The sequence below is a fragment of the Limulus polyphemus genome, unplaced genomic scaffold, assembly GCF_000517525.1.
Source record: "Limulus polyphemus unplaced genomic scaffold, Limulus_polyphemus-2.1.2 Scaffold921, whole genome shotgun sequence".
NCBI classification, from domain to species: domain Eukaryota; kingdom Metazoa; phylum Arthropoda; class Merostomata; order Xiphosura; family Limulidae; genus Limulus; species Limulus polyphemus.
The window spans coordinates 115,052-136,985 of NW_013666531.1; the positions used below are offsets into that span (position 1 = coordinate 115,052).

The 21,934-nt window shown below is 31.4% G+C and overlaps 1 protein-coding gene across 1 annotated transcript; it reads left to right on the forward strand.

Annotated features, from left to right (window-relative positions):
* The first annotated feature begins 82 nt into the window (after nucleotides 1-82).
* Nucleotides 83-13,158, forward strand: LOC106461250 (RNA-binding protein cabeza-like). The gene is made up of 7 exons (XM_013921058.2): nucleotides 83-236; nucleotides 892-998; nucleotides 5,105-5,234; nucleotides 6,453-6,560; nucleotides 7,681-7,759; nucleotides 8,785-8,991; nucleotides 10,326-13,158. The coding sequence occupies exons 1-7, from the start codon at nucleotides 122-124 to the stop codon at nucleotides 10,357-10,359; spliced, it is 780 nt and encodes a 259-aa protein (XP_013776512.2). The 5' UTR covers nucleotides 83-121; the 3' UTR covers nucleotides 10,360-13,158.
* The last annotated feature ends 8,776 nt before the right edge of the window (nucleotides 13,159-21,934 follow it).

Genomic DNA, 21,934 nt, shown 5'->3' on the forward strand with positions numbered 1-21,934 from the left:
AAAATCTTCATACATGCTGCTAAGGAGTTTTTTTTTTTTAAAGTTGGCACTTTAAGAACTTGTTATTAATCTTTTTCATATGCATAATAAGATTTTGAAGTAATTAACTTAATTAAGAAGTATGTTTTTCTTGAAACAAGATCTGGTATTGAACAAATATTTCTGGTTTTATGTTATTAATGCAGGAAGAAGTGAATTCAACCCCGTGAATGGAGGAGGAACTGGGGGATATGGAGGTGAAGTTATATTTTTAATTCACAAGCTAAAACTGCTCTTAATGAAAATAATAGTCTGATTATCAGGAGTGTTATTACAGATATATGTATATAGGACACATTGTTTGATAACTTTTTTAAAAAGTTTTATAAAATGTTCATTTATGTATATTTTGTGGAAGCACCATCAAATTGTTTGAATACTTCTGCCCATTATATGGATTGGAACAAGGTTTGTGATTTGTCATATTAACTGGTAAAAGCTGGACTGTTGAAATGGTAACATAATTTTTGAGTTCTCAATTTTTAATCAAAAGCATTACATTAAAACTAATGTGTATCTTATGGCATGAATTAGTAACATGTTCATATTAATGTATTAAGTAACCCACTAACAAAAGTAACTTTTTGATAATTTAACTCCTACTGTTTTTATATATTTGCATAAAGACTAAACAAATGTGTTAACTGTGCAAAAAAAGTTTTCAGCACAGCTTTGCATCTGGTATTCTCTGCTTATGGAAATACTCATTTTGCTACATGGAATGAGCATTAATTGTTTACACTTTCAGTAAGACAATTTTTTATAGTGTCTTAAAAACAAGTTTGATATTTTCATACTTATACCACATGCACATCTACATAGCTCTTGAAGTTGCTTTGGTGGTCACTTTAGGTCCAGATGCTGAGTTAATGGTGGACACTGTCTTTGTCACTGGTTTACCAGAGGATGTAAATGAGCAACAGCTGGGTGAACACTTTGGCTCTATAGGAATAATTAAGGTTAGTTGTTGTTTGTACCCTTATATTTTAATTTAATTCTTACATTTTATGAACCAGTTTTATACACTTAATTTGAGTTTTTATCCTCTACTGTTTTAATTACATAATGTGTTTTAATTAGGTGAAAATGTAACTTTTGCTGATCAAAGCTGTCTATTATTATTGATTATTGTGACTATGTAAAAAAGATCATCAGATGAGATATGAAATAATGTTGATATTCTACCTTAAGTTTTTCATATACTATCGTATGGTAAGTGTAATAATTGATCAGCCTTGGAAAATATCTTAAGTTACAATTAGTATATTCAGTGTTATAAATTGATTTTTATAAGCATGTTTAGTTTAGTTTATGGTCTCTGTTGTATGTAATTTTGTAAATTTTTTTTTCACTTCTAATTTTAGCATTATGCATTACAATTTTCCATATACATTTATTACTCCGTGGTGAATAATGTTTGGATAAAATTCATTACTTGCATTTGTAACTTAGTCTTAGTTTGCTTATGAGGAAGAAATACTGACAGACACATGCTCTTTCTTTACCTTTACAGAACCTGGTTTTGCTCACTAAGTCTTTAAGAGCTTCCTGTAAAACATGTTTTATATTTTATGCATTTTGCACCTCATACGCACATATTTTATAAATGGCTTGATTTTGGCCCAGTTACATATCAAAGCATTCTAGGGATGTAGTGGATAATGTTGTAGCTGGATAACAAATAGAGGATAAATTCAATTAAACAGACAGTTTTGCTAGTTCCAGAGGACATTTGACACTATATTACATGAGGAAAAAAAAAATATTACTTACTCAGTAGGATGCAGTAACACTACTTCAACAAAGGATCATGTAGTAATTCCAGGTGAATACTTATATTGTAGTTAGCCCTGCCAGTTATATTTTTCAACAGAAATGAAATAATTTTATGAAGAGTTTAGTATTTTTCCTGGACATTTCCAGGGCTTTTTTAAAGTCTCAATTTGTAGTATGTCCTGCAATAATTAATAAACAAGACATGGACAGACCTTTCACTTGTAGTATACACTGATTGATTTCTGAGACTGTCTTAGTTGATTGCTGTCTTTCATGCAAAATATAAAAGTCCTGTGTGGGATTATTTGGAATTAGTGATTTTAAGATGAAGTGCAAATCATAGAGCATATAATTATTAATTTAATGTGGTAGCAAAGGGAAAGCACTTTCTACTTCCTAAGTACATAATCACCTAAAAAATGAGCATGTTTAGGACTACAAGAATTCACAATAAAGAAAGAAAAATTTAATGGGTCCAGTATTTCAAATTCTGGGAATTTTATATAACAAGATCTAGGAATGTTAACAAGATAATGATAATAATAATAATAATGAAAGTTTTGTTCTCTTAATGAAGAAAGCACAACCATAATATGGATTACCAAGCAAAACTAACTTTATACGAAAGAAGCAAGACTGCTTTTACTCATTAGATTTTGAATGTCAGTGTCATTTCTGTTAATTTGAAATATTTGATGAGGTTCAAAAACAGTTATGTTAACAGAAGAGCATGTGAATTTACAACATGCTGCTTTTAATGTCATAGTTTTTTTTCATGAAAGTCAAACTGGTGATGCAGTAAGGAAGATGTTGGCAGATCTAACAGTTATAATGGAAATTAGAAATAAAATAATTCTTGCCCAGTAAGAGATGATAAGACAAATACCATGAAAGATTCTAATGATGCTGGGATGTCAAATGAAGCATGTTTTCTTCACATCTAACATTTTTTTGCTCGAAATCCTAGTTAGTTCTAGTTGATCTTATAATGGTCAGTATACAGGCTGTTACATATTTTAATACCTTGTCTCTAGCACATTGAAAGTTAATGGCTATTAGAAATTATTTAATTATGCTTCAAAAGAAATTTGTACAAAATTTAATTCAAAATATTGTCTACTTGAAAGTTTTGGATCAAAAGAGAACAGTTTGTATCTGTGTCACTGACAATATCACTAAGTTCAATCATAGTCATTGATTCTAATAGGAGGCATGTTCAAACTTTTTTACAACTGTTTGATAAACTTATAAAACTTAATTCTTTACAGGCTTTATTAGATTTTAGACCAACTGTGGCTACTCTTTGTCGCTAACTGTCTGAGGAATAACAAGTTAATTTGGATTGGAAACATTAGTTTGGCCATTGCTTTTAAGTAATGTTTTTCAATGACCAAAATAAACAAACAGTGAAACAGTTTAATGGAGAAAGCATTGAAACTGACAAATTTCACAGTAATTTAAACATGGTCATCACAGTCACCACCTGTTAAAAGTGTAAGGCAGGAGACATGTTTTGCTGCAGTGAAATATCTGCAGATATCTAGTGGCACTGATGATAATGGTCAAATAGGTCATGACAAAGAAGCTGTTGTTACAAGTGAAATTAATTTCTCATTTATCACCACCAGTTATAAAGCTCAATCTAACCTGTTATTGTTTAGAAATGACAGTGTTGTTTTCAATAGTATCTCTGAATGAAGATTCCTATTGGTCGAAACCAGTAGCATTTATGAGACAGAGAAATGTTTCTTTGCACTGACTGTTTTATTGCATCTCAACTTCAGACTCCATCATTTTAAGTACTGGATAATAATATCTGTGTGTAAAATCTTAAAGTGAATATTGTTGCATACCTCCAATGAGTAAGTGATAAGTTTAATGTGGTATAATCAAGGTTTGTATGGGTGCTTCAAAAACCTGGAAGACTGATTTAACAAAATCCAGTCCTGTGTAATACCATGTAAATTTTAGGATTTTATTATAAGGTAATGGGAACTTAGATTCCTTTCCTTAAACGGGCTATGTTTAATTTTTGCATTCCCCATTTTTAAGCCTCAGCCTCCTCGAATAAATTGGATATGACCTAATTCAATTTTGTGCAGTGTCATGCTGCTGGATTGGCTTACTGCTTTGTTAGTCAGATGTATTCTTGTGCAAGTTTTATGTTCACCAGAGCTGGCAGGTGAGGCTGTGGTTGCTGCTTTGAAATGGTTTAGTTAGATGGGTATTTAACTCTTTTAAATTCTCTCAGCAAATGTCAAACAAGTACCATTTTAATGATGGATGACCAGCTATAGTGCTTACACAGAAATCTGAATTACATACACAGAAAACTTTAATACAGTGCATAAAAGTAACAGTGTAGCATTTTGATTACACTTGGAAAATAGTGTAAAAACCCTGTATAATGTTATGAATGTAGTTTTACAAGAATGCAAAAGAAAAATTACAAATGCCTACAAATAGTTTTTGTGATAACTGAATGATAAATGTGTATTAACAAGAAAAGTGTCGTATGTTAAAAACAAACGTGGGTTGTTGTTTATTAAAAGACTGATTAAGGTACTCATTTAGACTGATAAAGTTTAAGGTGATTGCTTTGAAAACTAATATTCACTTACTGTACTAAAATTGTTTAAATGTATCAAATTTAAGATCTCTTTTTGTAGCAAGAAAGTAGGTTTGTGTACTTTTGAAAATATGAAAATTATGCACACAAACACACGTTTCTGATAAAGGAGTCGAGTAATTTTTGTAATAATTACTAAAAATCTAACTTCTTAGTGCTAGTACTATTCTACATCAGAATATGTTAAATTGTACTTCTATGTGTTAATTATTCATAACAATTATTGGGCTATTGAAAGGGCTCTAATATTTGGCAAAGTGATCAAATAGACTGTATACCAAATATCAATTAAAACCACAACAGCAATGTGTTCTGCCACATCCTTTGTTAAATATTCATTTAATTATGTTCTAGGCCTTTCACATGTAACTTCTACAGCTTGTGTTATTGTCGTAGTTGACGTATTACATCTTCTTGAAAAAGTGTAACATGTATAGATTAAGTTTATACTATCATGTGTACAGAAAGTAACCTGTAAATTTAATTAATGAAGATTTCTTCCAGACAAATGTTTATGCTGATTGTACAGGACAAAACGTATAATGGCAGTGTTGATGCTACTTTTCACACACAAGTTTTTTTCAACTTGTTTCATGATAATTCAAGTACTTACAAGAATCTAGTGTTAATTATTGATCAGTTGTACCTCTCGTATACCAGATGGACAAAAAGACTGGAAAGCCTAAGATCTGGATCTATAAGGACAAGATGACTGGCAGAGGAAAAGGTGAAGCAACTGTCACATATGATGATCCTCCAACAGCCACCTCTGCTATATCCTGGTTCGGTGGTATGTATTTTTGTTACCAGTCACAAATTTAACTAGTGGCAATATACTTTTCAAATAATGGCATGTCAAGGTTGCCTTTTTTGATGCAAGACACATTTTGATACAATATCATATTTGTATTCTTTGGTTTTCTAAAATTTTTATATTTCGACATTACAGTTTTCATTCCAACATGGTATCAAAAATATAATAGAACTGACAGTTTTGTAAACCCAAAACTTTATTGTAAAGCTTTTCAGAATATAGGAAGACAACTAATAAGTACTTGAAATATTTACCAAAGGTATCATTTGTTCTTGTAAGAAAAACATTTTGCAAGAAATCTTTTTGGACTTTTAAAGTTGAAATTTCAAGAAATATCACAGTTGAAATATTTTATTTTACATTAGCTACATTTAGAAAATTCACCTCAATTTTAAACAATTTCATCCAGTAGTTGGTTTGTTTTACTACACCGAAAAAAAAGAAAAACAATGTGACAGGTGTTAACTCAACCCACCGAGATATGTTATATGGGTTATTTGCATTATCTCTATTTACCAATTATGAATCATTAACGTGAAAATGATAATATTGTATATTCCTCGCTTGTACGCTTGTTCTGACAAAGGCTGTTTTATGTATCTTTCTCTTCTGATGATGTAAACCATTTCTTTGCATTTATGCGTCACTGATTTTTTTACACTTCTGATAAGAAACTGTTGTTTCATAAATTCAGTTGTAACAAAAATTCTGATCATATTATGGTGTTTATTTTTGAATTGCAACTGCTTAGAATGTGAATGCAATATTAAATGAAAAAAAATCTGTAAACTAGATGTATGCAGCTTATAAAGCTTCATAATGAATTATTATTCTCTACTTGTACCTTCGTCAAAACTTAGACTTAGAGCATGAACAAATATCTGGTGTTCATTGGTTGTGTATTATTAGGTTTATTAATATAGAGCATGAACAAATATCTGGTGTTCGTGGGTTGTGTATTATTAGGTTTATTAATATAGAGCATGAACAAGTATCTGGTGTTTGTGGGTTGTGTATTATTAGGTTTATTAATATAGAGCATGAACAAATATCTGGTGTTCATGGGTTGTGTATTATTAGGTTTATTGTTACAGAGTATGCACAAATATTTGGTGTTCGTGGGTTGTGTTTTATTAGGTTTATTAATACAAGTTCATTACATCATATTTCTTAATTTCATTTTCACATATTTAGGAAAGGAGTTTCTTGGAAACATAATTAAAGTTGAGCTGGCCCAGAGAAAGCCCCATTCCTTTGGATCAGGTCGAGGTGGAGGTGGTGGTGGTATGCGTGGTGGAAGAGGTAACTATTTATGGAAGGTTTTTAGTTATGTAAAATACTTTACTTGACCAGTCTATTTTATTTTTTTGTGGTGGTTACAAGGTTGGTGAAATGGTGGACCAAACCCATGTAGTTTTAGGGTAGAGAAAATAACAGATAAAATATAGATTGTTATTAAAAAAAAACAACTGATATTTGTTTAAGAGGTCCTGAAGGTTATGTAAATGAAATTTGAAATCTAAGAGGATATAAATAGTATTTTTTGTTGTAAACGTAGAAATATCTTGTACTCAGACTAGTCAGTCGGAATCAGACTGATTAAAGTCAATTCAGAGCCAAATCTTTAATAAAAATATTTCATTAAAAATACAGATTTTTTTTGGGTACAACATACTTGTAGTGTTTGGTAACAGCTTACCAAATTTTATCACTACGCATCAAGTAAATTTGGAATTATAGTAAACAGTAATTCTCCAGTAATAGGTTCAGTCCACTGGACTAACCTCATGCATGTAGAGTTAAGGTTACCATGTACCACATTAAACACAAAGCCTTTTCTGCTAATTCTTATTCCGCTTTAACACAATAATTGATGTTTTGAATGAACTTTTTAGTATTAACTTTTACACTGAGAAAGATGATGCTACTAGAAAGGAGACTTAACATTTAAAAATTGAAAGAAAATGGTATCTCAGGTTAAACTTGCAGTATCAAAGTTGCTTCATGCTGTTAAATTAGTGATAATGGATTGCAAAATAATGTAATTCTAAGTTTTTAATAAATATCCTTGTTAATTTTCATTGTGTGAAATTGTGTGGGTTTAAGTATAACGATCCATGAGTTTTTTTTTTTTAATGCAAAGTTATTTAATTTTGGCATACTAGGCTGATTTTATTATATGAGATCAGTGATACTTCCTGGTATGTACTTTTTCTGACATGCTTTTTAAAAACCGCTGTTTGATAGATTAGTTTTTCATAACATGTATACCGTTTGAAGCAAAGGTAATGCAAAAAATTCAAACTTATTAGTTGTGTGTAACTTATTTGGATCCAATGTAAATATATCTGAATGATGATCATTGAAGTTGTCATATAATAAACTTGTTTGGAAAAGTCTTTGAGTTTGATTGTTTTCCAAGGTGGCCGTGGTGGAGGAGGTGGAGATGGTGGACCTCCAATGGGTGGTGGTAGAGATGGTGATTGGCAGTGTCCAAATCCGTAAGTATTGAGGTCGTTGCTGAAAATGCTAATTGTAGTGTGTTACCTTTTGTGAAAAATGCAAAGTTGATTTTGACTATATGACGTGCACTCAAATTGTCAGAAACACGTACAGGTTCAAAAAATCAATTTAGTACAAAGATGTGATACCCTGTAACCTGAGCACTTTTGAAAAATGGACCTTTCTTCTTCAGGGACACTTTAGTACATATGTTTTTATCTGATAGGTGCATAATAGGTTTAATTTATAACTAACTTCTGCTTTCCCCCTTCCTTTTTTTTATATTTAGGTATAATTAGTCTACTTGTGAGACAGGTCAATTAGTAACATATTTCATTTTTTGTGGTTTTAATTCATTATGCCAGTGTTAACATTAGGTTACCTTGAATATTCAGTATCATTGGTGTAAGTTACATTACTTCAGCTATACTAATGAAGTAAGATACTGTCTTTCATGGAGTAAAACAGATGACCATCTTTGTGATAGCAGTTTCATTCCTGACCAACTGGACTTTGAAGTTTATCGAACCTAGTTTTTGATTCTTCATTGCTATTTCCTTTAAAATTACAATTGCCATTAAATGGGTTGAAGAAAGAATAAAAAAAAAATAGTCTGCTAAGATTTTTGTTGTTGCTGTTTCTGAGTTTGAAAATTAACCCACCATTGTCAAAGGTTATTTTACTAGAGTTTGAGTTTTCATCTACCTTTTTTGACATTTTTCATAGTGTGTTTGAAGAGCAACTACCAATACTAAAGGTGTACTACAGTTTATGTGTGTGTGTGTGTTTACAACTAAGGGCATCATAATTATCCTGATTTTGAGTCTTTTTTTTCTGGGAGAATTGTACGTAATGTGTGCATTGATAAACACACCTGTGCTAACATAGTTTGGTGTTAGATACTTAAAAAAAAAAATCACATTAGCATACTCTAACTTTTGAATTTATATGTATTTAGATAGCTTGGAGGTGATTAATGTTGATTTTTTATTCCTTCCTTTCAATGTCTGTTGTAAAATTGTAGGGCTTGTGGAAACAACAACTTTGCCTGGCGAGATGTGTGCAATCGCTGCAAATCCCCACGGGGACCAGGAAGCCCGGCACATGATGGCTCTCAGTCTCGAGGTGGACCTCGAGGAAGCATGAGAGGACGTAGTGATAGGGGACGTGGTGGATCACCCATGGGAGGACGAGGTTTTGGTCGAGGAGGGCCTGGTCGTGGTGGATTTGGGTAATTAAACTGCTAGGACTCTAGTTACTTAACTCTTTATGGAAATAATGCTAGTATAGAGTACACGAGGTTAAAAAATATCAGGGCTAGAAACATTTTTTGAAGAAGTAAAATCGATACTTGGATAGCAAACTTTTCAAATACAGAGAAGTGTAGAAGTGAATTCATATCATAAAATGTGAATCAAATTAATAAATCCCATAGCCTTCTTTTGCAGTTCAAAACATTTTAATTAATAACTCATGGTTTTATTTTGTTTCCACAAAGTCACCAATGGTTACTTGTGTTTTTTGCTTTATTGTGTGTTCTGCCATTCTTTGGGGTGCGTATTATAGGTATGCCCTTCTAAATAAATACTATACAGCTGTTTTCATTTGTAGCTCGGTTGAATGCGTAGTATGTTTGTAGGTCTATTAATCTCAGTATGTGTCAGTTCTCAGAATCTAACAGTGCTATATATTAGACTAATGCAATAGGCCTAGGTCTGTATTAAAATCTAAGAAACTTGTACTCTGACACAATATTTTCATTTCAGATTGTTAGAAAAACAACTTCTAAGGGTGGTAAGCCTAGAAATTATTTTCACCATTCAACTAATCTTTAAACTGAAAGACAAATATTATTTAAATAGAAAAACACCCTTATAAGTACATATTGAAAAATCATTTTCATATGTGTATTTTCATTTGTTATTGATGGCCAGTTGTTAGGTTCTTAAAAGGACAAATTCACACTGCATGCACAAATGTAAGACACCTGTTTTTATTGGTCAAAAGGATGACGTTTTCACCTAACATGTTGGTGCAGCTTCTTGCATACAAACCTAAGTTAGAGTTTCAGCTTTTATTATGATGAAATAGTTCCCATGTTATGGTGTGTATGTTACTTTTACAGTGTGAACCTGCCATAATACAGTGGAGACAAAGACATCATTCAACTTTTGTATTTAGTAGAAGCTGAATTTGTGAATAAGCAACCAGATTTTTCCAAGAAAAAAAAAATAATAAAAATTAGTATTTTTTTTTTTTTAAATTTCAACTAGATTCCTTGGTAGCAAATATTTACCATTGACTTAAGTCAAGTAGCAAATACTTTTAGGTGGCAGACTTGCTACTGTTAATTTCAAACCCTAAAATCTGTTTTAGTATACTAGATTTTAAATGTGAATTACTACTTGATGTTTGCATATCAGTAGATTTTTCTAAGAAATTGCTTTGGTAAAGAATTGTTTCAGTTTATGGAATTTCAATAATTTCATATGTGAAATAAATGATAATTTTATGGTTAACTTCTCAATAAATTCAGTGGGGTAAGCCTCTTTTGTTTTTGTTTAGGGATCGAGGTGACAGAAGATCAAGACCTTATTGAAGCATGTTTCCCTGATTTACTGACAAATGAAAAAAAGAATCGTTTAAGCAACTGTAGTCATCAACTCATTGTCATATTACCAGAACTTCATCACTGTGTCATTGTTTTATTATGTTTGTTGTAAATGTCAGCAGTTAACTGTAAGTCTTGGTGATCTTTTATTGAAATACACGTTTCTTCTCCACAACGTTGTTCTGAAAATGTTTGATAGGTCTATGGGTAAGTTGCAGACGTGCTAATGAACAAGTTTAATGTTTAATTTAGTAATCATGGAATAAAGAGTGACATATCAAAGAGAGAGCGTTTTTCCGTTGTATATGGGGTTATAGGTTTCTCAAAGAAATAAAAAAAAAAGTTTTTTTGGGGGGTTATTGCACAGTTTAAAACAGATTCTGCAACAGGACAAACTGGAGGCATTGTAAATCAGATATCATTAAAGCAGGGATGTTTTATTACTAACCTTTTTAAGATAACTAAAGACAATGCAAGTTTGGGAGAGTGTGATTCTTGGCTGTAATGTGTTAAGGCTTTTCAATGATAATCATGAAATCAGAAACTTTAATATTATGTTATCCTTAACATGTATCCTGCTAACAACTGTATTATTTTTTTTAACCCCTGCAGTTGCTCTGCACTCTTTCCCTTATTCTACTTTAATATGTCATATTGTACCACACCAAAACCATTTATATGATTTTAAGAAAAGTTTTTATTCTTTAATTGTTGATAGAAACTGCAAATAATTCGTCTACTAAAATTATGGCTTTTCAGATTCCTGAAAGATATTCTAAGAACTTGCATTCTTTTGATGTGAGACTACAGTCATTTGAAAACATCCAAGAGTGCAAATGGCTCAAATAAATAAAGATTGCATCTTCCAGTAAAAAAAAACTACCTTAAAAATGACTTTCCCCTCCAGCTTTTCACATACTGCATGTTCAGAATGATACCAGTTTCACAAATACAAGTTATCGAGTTGGTGATATGCTAAAATTTATTGATGCTTGGGGTAAACTTTTCTGATGTTTAACTTTGGGATTAATTTTATTGGAAGCATTTAATGTTCAAAGTGAGTCAAGAGTTGGATACATAATCGTAACTCGTGACTGTTATTATCAAAGAACTGAAGCTGGGCAGTACATAACTAATAAAATAATGTGATTTTAGTTGGCTTAAAAAGGATCTGGGAAACCAGTGTGAACAGCCACAAACGTTTATATTTAAAGATTAATTCTTTAATAAAAATAACTCGTTAATTTCAGAATTAAGTTGAATGAACATACAAACTTGAAAGTAAGATAGGTTTTGGTGTGAATAACTTTAAAAATGATTGATAAAAAGTGTTTCCAAAAGAGTGGACTACACTAACATTATCAAAAAAAAATGGCAAAAGTAAACTATTCCTTAACAAAAATTTAAAAAATATCTTTGAGCTAATTAATATTTTATCATCATAGGTAGTTCTTAGTTAAGAATATAATATTACCCAGTGATCTTAACATTAGGTGGCAGGCAATCTTGTATGAAACAAATTTGGCATTATAATGCTCCACAATGTACTGATTCTTGGTTTTCATAATTTTCTAAATAACTTGATGCATTTCTTGACTTTGTTTATTATCAACAAATCACAAGTTGATTTTTTGACAATATTGTTTTTGGTGTCTGTCAAGCTTTTTGGGAAATAACATAGTTCTCAAGGATTTGCTAGTACATTTTAGTAATGACAGCTAAATATTTTTATATGTCGATTTATATCCATTTATACACGCCAGTCGATTTCTCTCACTTATGTGAATAGCTAGACTTCATCATACAGTCTATTTGAAATTTTTGGTGCATTTTAATTTTTACCTGCTAGTTTCTGATTTTATATTCTAATACCAGAGGTAGAAATGACGCAAAATATCCTTGAAATTTGAAATTATTAACGATTTGTAGAAAAACTTAATGCTAATAAGAAAATAGATCTTGAATAAACCTTTCCTGAAAGTATAGGCTGTACCACTCCTGTTGTGTTTTCAAAAACTACAAATAAGGTTGAAAACAATGAGTAAAACAACTATTCCCTAATTTACAGTTTCACAACAGTAAATATATTGCCTAACCATATTGGTAAGAGAACTTGTAAGCTGTTAGTAGTATACTTCAAAAATGTATGTAACCTTACGCAAAATATTGTGGAAGCTGGTTGCCACACACATTTTTTGAAGTTACTACTGATGTGCAACCTGTCAACTATTAATTTAGACTTTAATTTAACATATTACTTAACACAGTAACTCTTGAACTACTGCAATAAGCATTTAAGGTAATTCAAGCAGTAACTTTTTTTTTTTTAATGTTAGAGCAAAAATTAAAATTTTTTCGGGTAATTTCTATGCTACTAATGACAAATATTGAAGTTAGAATCACTTATTTAGTTCTCTGCTCTTGTAGATCTATCATAATGGTTTGCTTGGGTTTAGTTTTTCAGAGCTATTAATCAATCCAACAATAATCAATATATGATTATTTTTTTTAAAACGAGAAAAAAATCCTGTTATATAGCTATTATATCTGAAGACTAGATTTTTCCTTTTCTGGTGCATCTACTGAATTTCTTTTTTACATATAATTTTTTAAAAGCTATGTTATTGAAGAGAATAACTTGCTTATATAAATAACACATTTCATTTGACAGTAGAATCAAGGAAGACAAGACTTCATTTTGTCTTGTACTAGTATAATGAGATATGTGTGTATAACATCAAAATGTTGCCCTAACAGAGAAACAATAAAAACATTTTAAAGCAAAAATGCATTTTTGATATATCAGTTTATATGAATCAATAAAAGAATGTGTAATCTTCAAAACTCGTAATTAATTTTTAAATAATACAATAACCTCACCAAACTTGTACTGTGAATATATGGTACTTATAGTTTTTACATGCTTAGGGTATTGAGAATTTCAACTTTAAGAAAAGAATATGTTCACGTGTCTATGAATAACAAGAAACAAAAAAAAAGTATTTCTCTCAAATAGCTGGATCAAAGATTTGTAGTTGATGATAAAATAAATATTACAAAACTAAAGGTTATTATATTGCTAAACCATGGCTAATATGTTTGACATTTTTTTTGTTCAGTTATAAAGTATAAATCAACTTATTACTGCAGTTATGCATTAAAAACGTGTATTTTAAGTGATAAGAGTGAAGACATGAGATTAATAGGTTTAAACTTGCTTTAGAAACGATGTAACGTTTTACACAACGATATGGTATGAGGACGGGCTTAACAAGTAGATTATTAAAATATCATCAAATGTATACCTGCCACCAAACATGTTGAAATCTGCGTTATTGAAGTATATAATAAAAAATCTTACATTTCATAATATTTAATACTTTATACAGTCAAATTCTACTGCATTATTAATTATTAACGTAATGGTGATTATGCTAGTCTAATCATTTAAACTGCGTGACTATTGCACTTACTATGTTATACTGTATAGATACTATTTTTAAGAGTCACTGGTCACCAGATTGAAAATGGAAGGTACCAAATTTTTTCAACATATAACTGAATTTTAAAGCTGTACAGTAAGTTACCCAGAGCGTTTGGGGTAAGTTTTATTTTGATTTCACAGAACTTGCATATAACGAAATTCATCCACGTTACTACAGGCAGAAATGTAAGGATCATATTTTTATGTTTAGTGTTACGGGCCCGTAAGTCCACATTTTGAACTACTGCAATCGTGCTAATTGATTGTTTTACCATACACAATGGCTCGTTTACCTGTGGATCTCCTCAAAGCTGGGAAGGCCCATGCACACGTTTTAATACCAACCGTATCTACGTACAGATAACCAGTATCTACCATAATTCTTCCTCAGAATCTGGGCTTTGGGGCTATAATGAATACGAGAACAAGATGTATCTGAAGAAGACAAACCAATGCTTAATTAAAACATGTTCTTTATATTATATAGTGTTGCGTCAGCGGAGGTCACGTAACTAGTATCACGCCACGTCCTTCTCGAACATTCACGTCCCTTCCTTAAATCTCGGGACCCTTCTAGATATAGTGTAGTCTTGTATATTTATGCCAATAAGAACTGAGGCGAGGTAATGTATTGAGTTATTGAATTGCGGACAGAGAGAATATTGTTGGGCACGTGAGACGTTCGTTGTGAGATATAGCGTTTGTTATACTGCGACTGTTGAAATTAAGTGTATCGCAAAGTTGTATTCAGAAAGAATAAACCAGTTTTATTTAAGAAAGGACTTGTATCAGTAAAGTTTCTTCGGGAAGAAATTATACGGAAAATTAACTAACGAACGGAGGCGTAACAATATTTATTATGATTATAAAACTTTGTTGGTCAATTTACTACTGTGTTAGCATAAATAATATTTCGTACACAAATGATGATCATGTAATAAAAACTAACTTTTAACTTCCGTAATTCGTACTGATAGTCAATTATGAGCCCGTAATGCTAATTTAGAATTAACGTTATGATTCCGTAAATCACATTATGAGAACAATTAATTTAGACTGCCGTAATTTTTATGTTCAAAAAATACGGATTTTCTATGCTCGTAACGCCAAACATCCCCCACAAGATGGTATTGTAAAAATCACAACCATTGTCTTGAATTTACATTGAGCACTGATGCCTAGTGTTAATTAAATATGCTAGGAATCTGCTTATTAATCTCAATATAAAATTTAAAATACCTTTAAATTTTCTAGTAAATTATTTGGGTGTTGTGATAAGACTTGAATTAACTCCTGTACTTGAAGTCACAAATTAGGATAACTTGAGACGCAAATTGATAATTTAGGCCTAAGCAATAATACAAAAGTTGGTTAAAAACCTTGAGATTTTTACTGAATTTCTCCGTACTATCAACTGAATTTGTCGTAAGAAAAAATTTGAAACCTCAGTTAAACGTTTTCATTACAGTTTTTAGTGTAACTATTATTTAATTTAATGAGCATTTTTTTTGTGTTTACTTCGAAATGCAAGCGTCAACAAGATGAACTAGACCAAGAAGCAAATATTCGTTTTCACTATAAAAGTAATCTACTAGGTGAAGAAAAAAATTAATTGTAACCTAAATATTCTTTTCTACGTATGAATACCGTTAGGCCTTAGAAAGTTAAATCTAGCATAATAGCAATGACGTCATCTTATTAAATTTAGATGTAGTTTATTTTAAGGTTAAAAAAACATAGCCTGTATAAAAAAAATATTTTATTTCTCGTTGAAGCGGTTGTATCGTTTATACAAGTGGACGTACACCGTATACAGAAACTTTCCCAAAGTGGGCGAGTGATTAGAATAGAGCCAATAATGCAACTTGAGCGTTTTAATTTATTATTATTTAATGAAAATAACACAGGCTGGCGAATTTAAACTACTTAAAGGTTGTTTGGGTCTTAATAACGGATTTCCCATAATTCAGCTACGCAGTTTCTAAAATATATTTTTTTTCTCTATAACGTAAGGATTATTTTACAAATCGGGAAGAAAAAACCTTACTTAGGTCAAATTATTATTTTGTTTACCACAATGAACATTTAATATTATGTTTGTTAAAAAATACAAAGAGACTGAAGAAAAGGGAAGAACATTGATGTCAAACAAATATGCATCTTCCTTCATCCTTTTTTTTCCTTTGAAATTACGTGTTTTAGTCACGTGTTGTGGTCTTTCTTTTATATATATACATATTGCGTCATGACGTTTTGTGAAAAATCTGCAAGTGATGAGAAAAAATTGATAACTTTTTTCGGATTCAGCGTACAGAAATTACTATAGAACGTGTAAGTATTTCAAGACTAAAACCACCGCAGGCCTTTGTAATATGTAATTACTACAAAGCCTTTTAATACGTATCTGTGTATTACATCTTGTCACTTAACTCGCTCAAAGAAAGAAAGGGACACACAAGAAACCATATTTATTAGGGGGGGGGGGCTGGATGAAAAAGTTTGGGAAAAGCTATATATTACACCTTTCCACGTTGCTTTTCATGATCAAAATGGACTCTCTGTCACTACCGGCTCTAATTCCTATATTTTTTACCACTTTTTTTCAGGGGCTTCAGTTAGATAAATAATAATTGTACATATACACACACACAACTAATGAATAGGTAAATGTAATCTACTAGGACACACTACCTCGTTCCAAACCTAACAAAGTCACTGATGTAATTCATAGCATATCGAATTTATGAGCAATAATGTAATTCATGCTATATACCAAGGCAAACTCTAGTGTGGCGAAAACAACATGTAGGGGACACTGTGTTATTAACAAGAGTGATAGCTTTGCGATTTTCCACTTTCTGTAGCTCGGATTGTGAAAATCCAAACTATCACATATTTTCAGTGTTTGTGCGCTACTGGATCCTCACTTCACATACCATATTTCAGGGCAATCCATTAAGAAATAAATATAAATTCCAATTTTGATTAAATGTGTTCCTATTTTTTCTCTTCTCTTCACACCAAAAGTGCGTAAAATTTATTTAATAGAAAAACATACTTAATTTTTATGGGTTTTTTTTCAAATTTGGTACACTGATTGATCTTTAAAACCTACAATTAGGTGAAAAATGTGGTCAAAATATAAGCCACATGTACAAAGTTATTCAACAAAAACCGCTGAAATTTGACCAAAATTTTTGCGCACGCCTACGCAAAAAGTTATGTGAGCTGTCGGTTTAAAATTTTTACTACAGCTTCAACTAATAGTAAAAGTGGACCGTTTTTACTTTTTTGTCATTTGGATTATAGACCGCTGATTTACAGCAGCAAATCTATGTGGTGAAGGAGCATGCAGATACACAAGTATTGGTTAAGCCAAACAAACTAGATTAGCAGTTTCTAGCTCAAGTTTTTAAAAAAATCATAGAGTGGATGGTTATTATTAATTGCCAACTTTTAAAAACAAATTTGCTAAATTTTATGAAATTCTCATAATTAAAGAGCATTTAGCGTCACGTGATTTTATCATAAATAATGATGCTTGATATGGCTGTACCGAGTGTATGTGGGTGATGACAAGAAATTGTTAATCTAGATTTCATGGGGTTACTGTAAAGAAAGCTATTAACACTGTTTTAGAGAGGAAAATCTACCACCATATGGTTGGTTCTATAAAGCAGTGCTTCCCAAACTTTTTCAGTTCGCGGCACACTTTTAATGTCCCAAACTTTTTGCGGCACATGTAAATAAGTCCGTTTGACGGGCCTAATGGCACTCCTTGACTACGACAAGCAGAAGTTACTGTTATACTGTGTATCAAGGACAAAATATATGAAATTTGAAATTTATTATGTTTTTTCCACCATCATGCCCCAAGTTGAATAAAAACCGGGGCCTAGCTAACTAATGAATGAATATTTGCTGTAAAATTCTTATCAATGCTATAAGTGTAGTTATATTTTTGGCTGCTAATTTTGATTTCATCCATTTAAGTCGCATGCTCATTCCTTTTTCGGCCACGTTTTTTTTTTTTACACCTAATGTGTTTTTGATTAGATATATATATATCAAGAATGGCTATGCTCAGACATCAACAGAGTAGAAATATGGCATGTAAATACCTACAGAGGGTTGAATATGTCACATTAAAACGATCTTGGTGCTTCACTATGTCGTTACAGTCCATGTCGCCCAATCGTCGTGTTCTGTCTGACGACCATGTATCTTGATAATAGCTCTGCAGTATAATTTAAATTGCAAAAGGCTCCATCATAAAGCTGTCGTGTACAAAACATAGCACTCCTTCCGGTATACTTTCGACCTATTATACAAGAACAACTATTTCTCAGTGCCTGTTTAAATCATTTGATTGCACAGAAATCCATAGGCGACTTGATCAGTATGTCTTCTTATGGAATACCATGAATACCCATTTCATTTTCCAGCTGTTTGACATATGTGGCTGATGAACTGTTGGTATCATTGGGAGTCTTATAGAGGTGAATCCATACTCTGTTGGCCTCGTTTTTACATAGAGATCCTTCTTGGTTATCTTACATACTGTTGCCTGAGACACGTGGACGACTTTTGCTACTGACCTTTATGTTCACGTATTCTCACCTCTTACAAGACATTACAGTTTGCTTACTACAGATGGGATATGACTCATTGAGTCCTGATCTTCAGGTTTATCCATATTCCTTTATTTTCTAATGTCAGTAAGTACAAGTGATATCCCTGTCTTGGAAATTCTAAATCCCCGTTCTGAATACACCTTTGTAATCTGCGTATGTGAATATTTTACATTGGCAAAGGCTGTCAGTTACCCTTTCCAAAATCGATCAATTTACCGAGCCATCACAAACAATATCAAAATGTAGTTCTGATACAAGGTGTTCCATCGCGACATTATCTTGGCTTTGGTTGTCGCGTCACTTACTGATTTGCATATTTCAACTCGTTTTAATATAACATACTCAACCCTGTACCAGTATGCCAAGAATTCATATGCAAAATTTCTCAGTACCGTATTGTTTATCTCTGATATTATTGCAATCGCTTTATTCATTAATGGCTAGCATGTTATTAAGTAAAATTTTTTAAATTGCATTGTCAAACTTTTCCAAAACAAATTTGAAATATTATTAATATATAGTGTAACAACACATGCAACCTTAAAGAAAGAAACTGGCATACTGAAATATTCAAAAATGAGTTTGAAATAGCCTGTATTTCATGATATAATGATATCATAAACAAACAGCAGTTAACAATCTTACGATTACTACACACACACATATATACGCCCCTGCGTTCGTTTGTTTTATGAAATTAGTTGAGAATAACCAAAAAGTAAATCTTATCTTCCACAAAACTGAAAACAAACTTGTGATGCTAAAAGCTTGGTATGTATTAATAACAAATAAAGATGTAAAAAAATGTTTAAATGAAAAAATTAGGAAGTAGGAATGGGAGCACCAAAAAGTAAGGAAACAAGGAAGGAATGGGCGGAAAACGTTAAAAAACCAAGTTGTTTTTGACAGAGTGTAATTTCAAAGTGGGTGTGGTCATCGTTCTGCACATTCCTACTTGGTAGTTGTTCAAACTAAATTAAAGGTGTATAGAGCTATATTTCTCTGATGTAAACTTTGTTTCAGCAACCAAGTACAGATATATGTATGTAATGAAATAACGTAACCTTAACGAAATGCATGACATCATAAGTGGGGTGTTTGACGTCGGAAGTGATACAAGGAGCTCCAATAGTCATACTTTGCTTATGGGAAACGTTATAGCTATCTGACTGGTAAGGAATTGGTTAAAAGAATAGTAACAAAACCGCTGATTTTTGAACTTTTTTTATTTGCTAAGTATTTAGAAAACATTAGGTACTGATAAAACTCAATTCAAGTCTCTAATTGGATCAAAAAGTATAATACTCGATGGAATGAAATAAAAACGAAGCAGACTAAAAATGATGTTGAAGTAAAAGAAAACCGTATCTAAACTTAATACAAAGCGTTAACGATTTAATACTAGGGGCATGAAACGAGGTGAATATCACCCATACAAATGACTGACGTGAGGTAGTATTTGATAAGTTCCCGCTATTAGATCTACAGCCTTAGGAAAATAGTTTAAACCACTATAAGAAACTTCCCTAACCTCAGACTCAAACAGATATATTGTATTTATATATACAAAACTTGAAGTATTTTAATAACTTATAACTTGAAACAAAGAGCTTTAGTAATGATTTTATTTTATTATTAGACTTATTGTATCAAATAATTCAATTTATTGATCGAGTTGTTACAAGGAACATATTAATGTTTTATTGTTTCAACTATAAAGATCCAATGCCAAACACTCGAAAAGTTGGATTAATATTAATATATGTTAATTGGGATTGCATTTAGTGCAAGTTCCATTTCAGAATTATTGTTACATATGCACTTCGTATACACACATGTAGATTTTTTTTTAATCAGTTGATTATATGTATATATATATTATGGTGTCAAAATAAGGTAAATAAGTGTTGATGAATTACGTAAGCTCCACTACGCTGTTTCTTCGTACTGTGGTACCCAGGGATTTATTACTTTCTTTAAGTATTTTGAATGTGAACTCTGTAAGAGTGCTTTTTTGTGCTCATTATTTTGAATTCGTTCGGAAATTTCGTAAAGAGTAAATTGCTTGATTTTTATATAAATCTACACAACATTTTCTTTCTATGTAAAACTTTGTGTCCTCGTTTCCAGGATGTCTAGGATTTTGTTAGATCTAACGTATATCTATAAGCAGTCTTATCACAGCATTAATAATAACGATAGATTTGTTTAGTCGAAACCTCTGCTGTTGTCTGTGATTTTGTCAGACCTAACATATATCTACAACCAGTCTTAGCATTAGGAATAACGATAAATCTGTATAATATAATCCCTGATCTCCCACTAAAAATTATAAGTATCCACAATACACAGCGGATTCAGAAAATTTTAAGCATAGATGATTTTGAACACAGACACCAAATAAAAGAAAAATAAACACAATAAATAAAACCAAAACATTTATTCAAAAGTAAGCATTTGGGGATTTTTAATAAAATCATCGGCTCCTAAGTTCTTTATACAAAACTTCTCTGGGAGTCACACTAAAAGTATTAGTAGTTGTGATATAAATAAATTTCACGAGATGGCAGTCTAAAACAATCTTGGCGGTTGGACTTTGAAAAGGTTTTGTAATGTGTATTGTGAACAAGAGAAACATTGGTTTAGTACTCATATTAATATTTTCTATATGCTGTTATGGAGGAAGATACCTATAATAAATCGCTAATACCTTTTTTATTCAGAATACATTTAAAACATGTTTATTCATAACAGTTAGATACATTTTTATGTACGAACTAAATTCACTGTTTTATTGGGTAGGTGGGTGATACACACTTTATATGAGGGAATACTGCACAACGAAGATCTGTTTCCCATAAAATTTTAGTGTGAATATGGGTGTTAGGTTAATTTTTATGAGAGAAGATGACACACATCTTCCCATAAAAAAACGATAGTAGACAGTGATCTGAGCTTCTACATATCGTTTATGTAACTACCAGTTTTTATTGGAAAGATGTGTGCCATCTTCCATCATAAAAATGTGTCTAACACCCACTTTATCAGTAAAAAAATAAAAAAAGAGTGTCCAGAGCTCTAAATAATTTTCTTTTTTCATCAAATTCTCCACAGGCTGGTTCAATTACTTTAGAACACAATTGACAAGACAAATTATTCTTCCTACTCTGTTATTACAATACAGTATGTGACAATTTCACTTTAAAAATCGCCGCTATACGCTCTGTATCGCTAAACTCACAATCACGCAGTTTTGATTTAGCTATCTAACAAAATTTTCAACGCGTATTTATACCCCGACAAAGGTCTAGAACATTCCGCACACTACTAAATATTATGTTGCAATAATACTCAATTAAAACAGCGAGAAAAACTCAGAAGGTTATATTAAAATGACACAATAATAAATAAATCACCAGTTCATGAGGCGTTATAATGTGACGGT